General features: G+C 45.7%; 1 protein-coding gene across 1 annotated transcript in view; it reads left to right on the top strand.

Annotated features, from left to right (window-relative positions):
* The window catches only part of MRPL19 (mitochondrial ribosomal protein L19), a 7,381-nt gene extending 345 nt beyond the window's left edge, over nt 1–7,036 (top strand). Inside the window, exons 2-6 of the mRNA XM_006027397.3 lie at nt 86–224; nt 1,575–1,693; nt 2,932–3,066; nt 4,755–4,936; nt 6,692–7,036. Coding sequence (XP_006027459.1) covers nt 86–224; nt 1,575–1,693; nt 2,932–3,066; nt 4,755–4,936; nt 6,692–6,907 — 791 coding nt within the window. The 3' untranslated portion in view covers nt 6,908–7,036. The remainder of the gene's footprint in view (nt 1–85; nt 225–1,574; nt 1,694–2,931; nt 3,067–4,754; nt 4,937–6,691) is intronic.
* The last annotated feature ends 4,494 nt before the right edge of the window (nt 7,037–11,530 follow it).

Raw genomic sequence — 11,530 nt, 5'->3', positions numbered from 1 at the left:
CTGTAGGCGTCGAGGGGCGGGGCGGGGCGGGGCTGGGCTGGCCTGTCACGTCACGTCACTAACGCACTGTGTCCCCCCTCGCCAGGAGGCTTCTGCACCCGCAGCAGCGCCAACACAGACCCTCCTGCCACCTTCCAGCCGCCCACCAAGCCGGACCCTTCTGCCTTCCAGCCGCCCACCAAGCCGCATTTCGTGGACAAGGTCAAGCTGGAGTTGCAGAGGAGGTGGGCGCCGTGACAGCTCTGGAGGACGAAAGGCCGCGGATAGACCCGTAGTGGGGCTGGGCAAAAAGAGCCGGCGGCATGCCAACACTGGGACGCGCTCCACGCGGGAAAGTTGCTGGGGGCAGGCGGCTAGAAACGTCAGCTCAGCAGCTGTCCGGGAAACCAAACGTTAGGGAAGGGAGCGGGAAACCAAACGGGAAGTATCGCGGTGCCCCTTGATCCGCCAGTGGCGTGTGGACGTTTTGGAGACTGGGCCCGGTTCTGGCCCCCGCGCCTCCGAAAGGACACGGGAGAAGTGGAGACGGGCAGCGAGGAAGATCAGTGGTGTGGAGGGGTGGTGGAGGAGGCCAGGCTCGCTCAGTTTAGGGAAGAGGTGCTGGAGCGGGGCACGATGAGGGTTTACAAAACGGCGAAGAGGAAGTCAGCAGGGGTTTACTATTTGACGCTAGTAGATGGTGAGTTTAAAACGAACAAAAAGAAGTGGTTTTCACGCAGCCCGTAATCCAGGTGTGGAAGTCGCTGCCACCAGGCGCTGTGGAAGCTGGCAGTTTAGGCAGGTTCAAAAGGGGTTGGATACGTGCTTAGAGGAAAGGGGCATCAGTAGCTACTGAGCACAGGAGTCAGAGAGACAGCCTCCGAATCAGGACTTCCTCAACCTTAAATGCTGGAGGCTGCAAGTGAGAGAAGAACAAAAAAAAAAAAATCCTGGTCGTACACAGTTCACTCTTCCTTTCAGCACCCGCTGTCTGCCATGGGGTGACACAGGAAACGAGGCGAAACAGACCTCTGGTCTGACCCAGTAAATGTCAGTTCTTGTCTTATTATGTTCTTATGCTCCCCAAACTGGTCTGCGGTCAAGTTAACTACATGAGCATGTCCTGAAAATGATTACACGTGCTGTGTTATTACACAAAATAACGAACACCATTTATGACTACAACAATATAATAAAATTATAGCGCTAAATAAGGATTCATTGGCCAGGTTTTAGCAAAGATGATGCATGATAAAAAAAAAAATAGGCTTAAAATACCGCTCTGCCTTGCATCCATGAAAGCAGTGAGTTGAGAGTGGGAATATGTAGTTGTAAATGTAATTTGAGCGTAGGATGTGCTGTGAGCTTTAATGAATGTGCATGAATTTTCAGAACATGACAAGGAGGCAGCGTTCCGGGAGTCAGGACTTCTAGGTTCTGGCTTTGCCACTGACTTTGTGCTTGACCTTGAGCAAGTAACTGTAAAATGGGGCTGATGACTACTAGTTGCAAGTCCCAGCACAGTTATGAAGAGGGCACAGATGTTTTCTTTGGCTTGTTGTTATACTCATTAATGTTCTGATTTTTCCCCACAGGTTCTTGAGCCCTGAATTTATCCCACGGAGACAAAGAACATCGCCTTTTAAATTCTACATAGAGAGACTGGACATGATCCAGAGGAGGAAAGTAATTCACATTCCAGAGTTCTACGTGGGTCAGTAACAGCGCTGCGATTGTAATGCTGTTGTTCTAGTGTTAAGCACACTTTTTTCCTCCAAAAGAACTATAAGGATTATATTCAACTTATACCCAGGGTCAACCTGTAATCAGGAGCCCTACAGTCTTGACTTGAGTATTCACAGTACATTTATCTATGCAACAATAACATTGACTTGCGCAGTCTTTTCAGAGGCAGGAATTCTTTAGGGTGGTGTCTTTTACTGGACCAACTATGTAGCTGGGATTAAGTTAGCCAAGCTTTTGACAGACTACAGTTGGTCCAGTAGAAGATATCACTCTAAGAAATCCTTGCCTCTCGCTTGATCTGTGGATCAACATGGGTACAACATCACTCTTGCACTACCATATGTTTTCATTAATCTTTTTTTTAAATATTTTTGGTGCATTTAACCTTTTGGGTCTTGGTCTTTTCTCCAGCATTGGAGACTGGTAGTAAAATATAGATCGTGTTTCTTTGCAGACCTTGATGTGTAGCTATTGTAGGCTGCCAAAACCATGGGACACTGCAGAATGTGTGATTCGTAGATACGTTCCTATTTAGGGGCGATGCGTAGGGAGTGCACGTGCACCCCCTGAGCATGGCAGTTCACCTCCTACAAAAAGACAGTGTTGGCAGCGCTTGCGGGGAGTCACCTCTTGCCCCCCCACCGACACTGCCGCTGGCGTCTGCGGGTGGTCAGCAATCCCCACTGGCTGCCACTGCCAGCAGTGTCTGCAGGTGGTCGCCAACCCCTGGCCGGCACTCACCCCCCCCCCCCTGCTGACAGCACCTACGGCATCTGCAGGAGCTCCTGCTTGCCGCCACCATGCCCCATCCAGCTGCCGGAGGGACGTGTCATTCATGTTCATATTTCCATTTAACAAAAAAGGAATGCGGATATGCTCTATGCATTGCTTCCAACCTTAGTACTGGAACAGGCAGCTTCTGTGTGAAGCCTAATAAGTGAAAGTAGACATCTGCCTGTGTTTTCCAAGTTGAATAGATTAAAATAACAATAGCCTGCAATAATTATATGACTTTAAAGGCAGGGAAACTTTAAAGAGACATGGCCAGGTTAACTGTATCCTGTCTGCCAGTGTATATGTTTTTTGTTAATTCAATGTGTCTTGCAGTTTCTGTAGAACCTTAACTTGCGGCTAGATGTAATCGTTTTGGACGTTTTCCTCATGCTTCAGTGCCTAGTTTCTTAATTAGCTTCTCCTTTCTGGCAGGAAGTATACTGTCCGTTACCACCGCAGATCCATATGCCCATGGCAAAACCAGCCGTTTTGTAGGAATTTGCATTCAGAGAGGAGGAAACGGACTTGGTGGTACCTTTGTACTTCGGAATGTTATAGAAAGGCAAGGTAGGTTTTCATACACCTCCCATTATTATGGGGGAGAGAGGAAGTGGAGAAGGTATGGTACCTAAGCTGTACAGAAAATAATGTAATGCTTTTGAAATATTATCAGATTAAAAGAGACATATCAGCTGATACATACACAAGTATGCTGTAGAAACAAGGCAGGCTGCACAATGCAGTAAGAGCTTGTTGTATGGAATATTTCAAAGCTTGAAGCCACACGGAAATCTGGCATATCTGGATCATTTCTGTTTCATTATTGGTCAGCAATACTATACCTGTTCATTTTGCAGCAGGCCTGGATTTAAAAATTGGCACAACAACAATTTTAAAAAAACCTTATAATAGTGTGTTTGTGCCAGGCACCGCACAGACAGAACGTAAGATAGTAGTCTGTGTCCTGTAGAGTTTAATCTTGATTCTGAGCTTGCATAGTCTCCTGACTGGTATATTTTAAAGTCATCGTAGGGCAGGTTTAGTATTTAAATGGAAGCATTACAAGAGAAAAAGCAGAAATGACCGTACACATGGCTACCAGCATTGTGATCAACATATATCGGGTGAGTAAAATCCAGTCTTTAGTTTCCTTGTAGATTCCACTAAAAACTATTTTTATCTCAACCTAGTGCAGACCTCGGAGTACTTTATATGCATTTTTAGCACTTTTTACAAGTCCTATATTTTAAAGCAGATGCAGAATGCAGCTTATCACTGCTGTGTGTAATAAGCAAAACACCGCCCTGGAATAACATAAGGATATGAAACATCAAGGATAACAAATTGCATTATATCAAACTAAACAAGTTAGGTTAGTTAACAGGAAAAAGATCTGGAAGTCATTGTGGGCAATTCATTGGAAACATCTGCTCAGTGCTCAGCAGCCATCAAAAAGGCAAACAAAATGTTAGGGATTATTAAGAAAGGGAATTGTAAACAAAATGGAAAGTCCCTTGATAAATCTGTGGTGTTTCCACACCTTGAATGCTCTGCCCAGTTCTGGTCCCCACACCTCAGAAAAGACATAGGAGAACCAGAAAAGGTTCTGAGAAGGGCAACAAGGATGTCCATCTCTGGATGGAGGGGACTTCGTATGAGGAAACACTGAAGAGGCTAGGCCTGTTCAGTTTAGAAAAGATGCTTGAGGGAGGACATGAGGGTTTACAAAACACGGAATGGCAAAAAGAAAGTCAGTAGGGATTTATTATTTGCCCTTTGTCACAAGGTAAGAACAAGGGGTTACAAAATGAAGCTAGTAGGTAGTCAGATCAACACTAACAAAAGGAAGTTCTTTTTCATGTAGTGTGTCATTAGTGTGGAACTTGTTGCCACTTGTTGTGGAAGCTGACACTTTAGCCAGATCCTAAACGGGATTGGACAGATTCCTGGGGGAAAGAGGCATCAGTAACTCTTGAGTGTGGGAGTTAGGGAGACAGCCTCTGAATCGGAACTTCCTAGACCTTAAATGCTGGAGGCTGCAAGTGAGAGAGGAATAGTGGACAAAACCCTGGTCGTACCCAGTTCACTTTCCTTTTTAGCAATCACTCTCTGCCACTGTGACAGTATGCCAGTGGCAAGATGGACCTATGATCTGACCCAGGAAATGTCCATTCTTATGTTCTACACACAAACCTAATGCTTTAGGGATTCCAGATTCTCTGTAAATGAAGTAAATAATTCTGTCTTCTTTTAAGGTATTGAGATTTGCTATGAATTGTATAACCCTCGAATCCAGGAGATCCAGGTTCTGAAGTTGGAGAAGAGACTGGATGGCAACCTGATGTATTTACGGGACGATCTTCCTCAATACAGTACTTTTGATGTGAATATGAAGCCTGTGCATCTTCCAGCTTATGAGGATGTTCCTGTAAACACGGTAGGAGTTTACTGTGACTAACTTTGTGGGGTGAAGGATGAGGATTTGAAGGATTGTAATAAAACAAGTGGTGCTCAACCTTTTGGTCCTGCAGGCCAGATCAGGTATCGTGCTGTCTCTGTCCAGCCCCAAATGCTCAGATCGGGTCCCTCATGTCCTTAGCTGGCCCCAGCACACCAGGATTGGGCCCTGTGCTATCCCTGCATGCCAGAATTGAGCCCTGGAGTCTCAAGTGCAAGTATGAGGCCCTGTACCACCCTGTGTATCTGATCCAGCATGCTGGGCCACACTATCCAGTCCATAGGGCTCTCAATAATCTCATCACTCCCCTGCTACCAAAAGCTGTGGAGAGCATCACGGGCTGGATAACATAGTGCCAGGAGCCAGATCTGGCATGCAGGCCAAAGTTTAGCACCACTGAAATAAACTATTTGTATCTAGTCTGCAGGTTTGAATCCAGACAGGTAAGAACATTGAACAGTCACCAGGTGTCCCATGTAAAATGTGTTTGCTTTTATTCCATAGGTATAATGAACTAACATCCACAATGCACCTGAAATATCTGTACACCTTGTTAGTTGTTTTAGTACAGACCAAGGATTGATGGGCCTGGAACATGCAATTTCTTGTAGAGATGGTCAATTGTCTTTAGTGTTAAGGCACATATGGGGGGTTTTGCAGTGAAGTCTTTGCCTACATTTTACCTGTTCTTTAGATAGGACTTAAATGTCAGGCTAGAGCCATTTGTGAATATTAACTGGTCTCTTTATGAGAGTATTTTGGTATATACACTTAAATGAGGTGGAAGGTTAGTGGCAAAAGCACAACATAGGTTAAGGTATAAATTCAGTAAATGTAGAGATTTTTCTTTGTAAAAGACTTAACATTAGCTGTCTGCTACCTTCTTTGCTACCTCAGGAAGAATGTTAGACTATTGGGCATGTATAGGCCTGCAGTGTCTGTCATGTGCTACATACGGTCCTTTCAATCTGAAGGTTGTAATTCATTTTTATATCGAGTCTTAAGTTCTAGTTCTAATGAGTATCACTGTGGCCTGGGTATTTCCACATGTAATGTGTTGCCTTGTGCAGAAGTTGAGGTTCCTCTTTGACAGGCTAAAGAGGAAAACTAGAAAAGAGTGGGTGTCAGGAAAGGGTAGGAGGATGAAAATGAACATGTGCCTCCTTGAGCAGATGATGGAGGGGAGGGTCAGAGAAGATCCAATAATGGTCTGATGAGTGAGTGAATACTTTAGAGTAGGAGTTCTTGACCATTTTAGACTCTCACCCTCAGAAAATGCCAGCTCCTAGGCATCACTTGGTTTTTTGACAATAGAAAAATACTAGAGCAGTTTTTTTGTTGCCAAGAACTCGGAAAGACACAACAGGTCAGAATGTTTTTAACACTCTTGGTTTCTATTTGAAATCTCTGGGTTTATGTTGCGAATCATGTTTGCACACATCACAGTACTAACACCGTGTGGTACCCTGCTACACCCTTGAAAGGATCTCCAGGCACCCCTGCAGCAGTCTGGGTGGGAATCACTACTTTAGAAAGAGAGAAAATATTTTAAGTGGTTATTGTACCAGAGTAGAGACCAAGAGCCCTGCTTCTTTTTCTTCTTTTCTTTTAAAAAAATTAAATTGTTAAAGTAGCACATGCTTTCCAGTTTAATTAGTCAAGAGGAAATGTACCTAGCACAAAGCCAGTCAGACCTTGTATTTCACATATACTTCATTTTGTTTCCAATCCTAGCAAAAAGTCAGAATGAAGCCTAAGCCCTGGTCAAAACGGTGGGAACGACCAAAATTCAACATTCAAGGAATCAAGTTTGAGCTATCTGAAGAAGAAATGGAAGAAGCCAAAAAATGGAACAAGCCCTGGGTACCATTTGACATGATGCGAGAGTATGACACTTCAAAACTAGAGAAGGAAATATGGGAAGAAGTGCATGAAGGGCTGAAAAAATAATCCAATTTTTTATATGGTGGAGACCTGTTATGGAAATGAGGCCCTGCCTTTGAGGCTAATACATAGTTCCATAGTTGTATATAATATATACATAGAAACTAAAATAAAGGTGATCTTTTCAGAGAGTAATACTTTGTGTGTGAGTGAAACAATTATATCCATTCGGGGGTGGGGGGAGGTGTCAGAAGTGTAATTATCATATCCATTCTTCTCCAGAAGTCTTGCCTGGCTTCAGGGCATTATTTTTAAACTTTTCTTCCCCCTTCATCACATGACTCATTTGATAATAGGCCCCAAACAGCTCATTTGACAACAGGTCTTTAATAGTTACTCCAAGGACTATGATTTCTTCTGGCCATTTAACTCTCAGCGAAGAAACTACTTCCTTATGTGGCCACTGTATTTCCAGCTTCTATGAAAAAGGCAGTTTGAAAGCCCTGTTCATGTCTTATTCGTCTAAATCAGTCTCTGAGTGATGCGGCAGGATTAGACTAAGGCAGCGGTTCTCAAACTGATGTATGCATAACACCAGTGGTGTGGAGACAGCCTGAGTGGTAGGTGGAAGGCCGGGTGGAGGGGTGCACACAGACACCCAGCCACAGCCTGCTGCAGGCAGCCAGGAACAGCCCAGAAAGCACATGGTGTTGTGCACAGCTCCCAAGGCAACAGCAATGGGGCACAGAGCCCAGCTTGCAGCAGCAGCCCACCTCATCCCTGTGCACAAATCCAGGGGCAGGTGCCCTCCATGTCTACCCTGGGGTGCACACAGTGGTGGGATTCTCCCCATGCCCCTAGAAAGGCCCAGGTTGCCCTGGGAAGGACCTGGGCAGCAGAAGCAGCCATATCCTGTGCTGGCCCTGCTGGGGGAATGGAGTCAGCCAGCCCGAGGGGAGAAAACCCCCAGGGAGCAGCAGGCTGCCCACTGAGCTCTGCACCCTGCTGCCATGCTTTGCCTTCTGCCACGAGGCAGGCAGGGATGTGGTGCATTCAAGCCCTTGGGAAGGCAGGGGCGGGCAGGAAGCAGGGGCTGCTGTGGGGCTCTGCATGCTTGGGCTATGCCAGGTGGGGATGCCCAGCTGCACCCAATGTGGGGCCTGGGCCAACCTGCACAGCTCCTCAGGGATAGGCTGCACCTACCCTGCCCATGGGGGAACACTGCCTGGCCAAGGCAGGATGCCAGGCTCTGGTGGGGGGGAGGAGGGCTTCACGATCTGGGCTCAGCCTCTGCACAACGCAGTGGCACAGTGCGAGTGGTGTGGAGCCACCCCCGGTCCAAGGACCCAGCCACAAGAGCTCCTGAGAACAGCTACTATGGCTGCCTTGGCCTGCCCGGGTCCTGGCCTTGCCTACTTGTAGCTCCCCTCAAGGGGTCAGGGCCAGGGCCAGGCACTGTGCAGGGCTGCTATGCTGCAGGTTCCTGGCCAGCTCAGCCCTGAGCACCATCTGCAGCAGCTGTTCCCAGAGCCCGGGGGGCTCTGCCCTGCTCGCGCTGTGCACAGAGGCTGAGCTGGGAGCCCCTGAGCCTGGCGTCCTGCCCTAGCCAGGCAGTGTTCCCTCGTGGGCAGGGCAGCTGCACCCCATCCCCACGGACCTGTGTGGGCTCGGCCAGACCCCACCTCCAGTGCCGCTGAGCGCCCCCGCTGTGACCCAAGTCTGCGGAGCCCCGGGACAGCCCCTGCTCCCCTCCCCGCCTGTTTTCCTCTGGCTGCTGCCTTGCCAAGGGCCCAGCCAGGCCAGCCTACCCACAGTGCCTCCCCCTGTGCCTGCTCTGCCCATGCCTCCCCTCTTTTCCCTCTCCCGCTTTACACTCCCTTTCCTCCCTCTTCATTTTCTCTCCCCTCTCTCTTCTCTTCCCTCCCTCCCTTTTTCCTCTTGCTCATCACAACATACTTAACAAAAAAAGAATACACAAGAACAAAGGTAGTATATGAAGTTTTATTTGTCACCAGGTTTAATATTTTTAGAAAACCTGGTATTTCCTGTAAAAAAAAAAAAAAAAAAGAAAAAAAGCAACATTTATGATTATTAACTATATTAATATTCAGTGGACCCTGCCATGTACCCCCTGCCCCAGTTTAGTTTTTCTGGTGTGCTGGCACTCTGGCATCTTACAGGGTAGACACTGCGGGATTTTTTGGCACTCTGGCCAAAAACGTCTTCTACCACTGGTTTACACTTCTTTTTCTAATTTACAGTTGTTTTATATGGCTACCATAACTGGTAAAACCATGTTTTATGATTACTAAAGGTTTTTATGTTGTTTTAATACATAGTCTGTTACCTATGTATATGAAAAATTTGCTGGTCGCACTTTAGGCTGTATCATTTTAAATTGGTGGAACAAAATCTGTCAGTTTGGGAACCGTTAATCTAAGGAGCTGTGAAATAAGGTTTTTGTAGTGACCCCCAGCAAGCCTAGCTACTTGTCTGCAGGTTGCGTAGTATGGGTAGTATACCTCCCTGAGGTCTCCAATTATGCTCCAATTGGCAGGTAGGGATTGTCTTTAGAGAATATACTCAAAGATCAAGGAACAGGATATACTTTGTGGGCTCAGTGATCAGGGGACAACTACTAATTTTAGTTTTGTTGGGCTTTTTTGAAGTGATGTAATGCACAAAATCCCACATAAGAATCAGGCCTTCTGTGCCAGTAAGGCTTGCTTCCACATGACATTCCCATCTGAGCCATTGCATTAGGTCCAGAACAATGAAACTCATGTATTTGAAAACTGGCAACCCCCCAGTAATGTCATAAATATTCCTATCACCCCCTCTAACATAGCAAAGCAGAGGAATGCCTCTGTTTCCATGTTGAATATTCATTTCACTGCAAATTTCAGCCTCAGCCTGTGCCTAAACATCTGGCTTACACCAGCATAACCTCTCTCATGCCATAGCAAGGAAAGAGGGGCCTCTTGCCAGACTGCTCTCAAAATAAATCAGAGCACCCTACTGCAGTCATCCCCTTTCCATCCTTGGCATCCTGTACCTACTGATAGTAGGTGACATGACCCAGCTGTCAGTGATGAAACAGGTCTAACATAGTCCACTGTTGATAGTAGGTAACGTATAGAATCAACGCTTCATGTAGTCTGTGTTAAGGGGGAACTGTTACTTTGAACAGTTTCATAAGCTCATTCAGTCCAAAATAAAGCATCTAAGATTCTTCCATTAGTGATGTTTATCTCCTTTATAAAGGTCTGTAAGATCTGCTGAAAAACACTCTGTAAGAACAGGGTACTGATTTGTGGAAGAGAATGAGGTCCTGTAAATGGAGGGGCTTAATTTTAACAGCAGCTATTTTACCTTGTACTCCAGCCTTCAGAATATGGTTGAGATGTGCGATACCCATATCTACTGTTTTGCTGACAGTACAGAAACAAAGTACAAAGTTGACAAAAGAGAAACCCAAGTGTTCTGACTGCACGGTTGCTACTGAGCTGCCGAAACAGGGAAACATGTTTTCACAACATTGTCAAAGCAATGAAACACCTGTACTGGCAAACCACGAAGAGCAGCTCGAGGGAGGGAGCTGCAGTCCTGGGAGGTAAGCTGCAATCTGCAAACTTGTCTCCAGGAGCCTTACCTGAGAAGATCAGAGGTGAAAAGGGTATCTCACCACAATGCAGTACAAAATAAAGTTAGTTGCAGACCAAACTAACCACAAAACGTTGTAGCGTTTAGCCAATCACAGTAAAGGTTAATCCAAATTTGGTCCTAAATTCCACTTAGATGTGAAGAAATTTGAGCCAAAATTTGAGCAAGGTGTACAGATCTTAGGGTTCTCATAGACGTGTACTGCTGGGGGAACAGATGATTTAGAAGCTTTGTGGGTAGTGCACGACCGACGGCTTAGCTGATCTCCTCCATGCATCATCTTTAAAGGTGTCTTTAGAAACTGCGCATAAGTAGTAACAAGGCTTAAGTGTGCTGTATTAGATTTTGTGAGTATACTCTGTTTATTCCCTTTCTCTTAAATAAACAAAAGCTTGCTTCAAAGATCTGCGTGTCTCTCTCAAAATAAGTTATACCGCTCGACCCATTACGGGTACGACAAGACGATATCAGGTTTTTGTATACAGGCAACCTCTGCTTAACACTGTTTTGCTTAGCGCTATTTCGCTATAACACTCATTTTAAATTGATACCTGATTCCACTTAGCACTCAGTGAGTTTCATTATAACACTCACGGTTGCTGTCCTGGGTTATTTAAAACACTTGCAGTCGCCATCTTGGGTCATCAAAAACTTTTGGTTTCGCTTAACTCTCGTTTCATTTAACATTTGTTTTTTCAGGAACCAATTAAGAGTGATAAACGGGGGTTGCCTCTAACAAGAAACTCACCTTTGTGGAAGTGCCACGGAGTTGGCTCAGAAGCAGGAGATTTAGGAGTCTGCACTAAGGTGAAGCAGGATTTATTTGGTAATAGTTTATTGGACCAACTGTAGAGTTGGGAAAGATGTTAGACTAACTACGGCACAAAATGCCCTTCCTCAAGTCACTTGTTTTAACATCTCTCCCAATAATAGATACCAAAACATGCCAAACAAATCCTGTTCCTGGCATATTCCCTGGATTGTCATGACTACAAGAATGTTGCCTCTAGGCTTTTGTTTCAGCAG

This window comes from Alligator sinensis, unplaced genomic scaffold (genome assembly GCF_000455745.1).
Source record: "Alligator sinensis unplaced genomic scaffold, ASM45574v1 scaffold300_1, whole genome shotgun sequence".
NCBI classification, from domain to species: Eukaryota; Metazoa; Chordata; order Crocodylia; family Alligatoridae; genus Alligator; species Alligator sinensis.
This window is presented reverse-complemented; position numbering and strand designations above follow the sequence as displayed.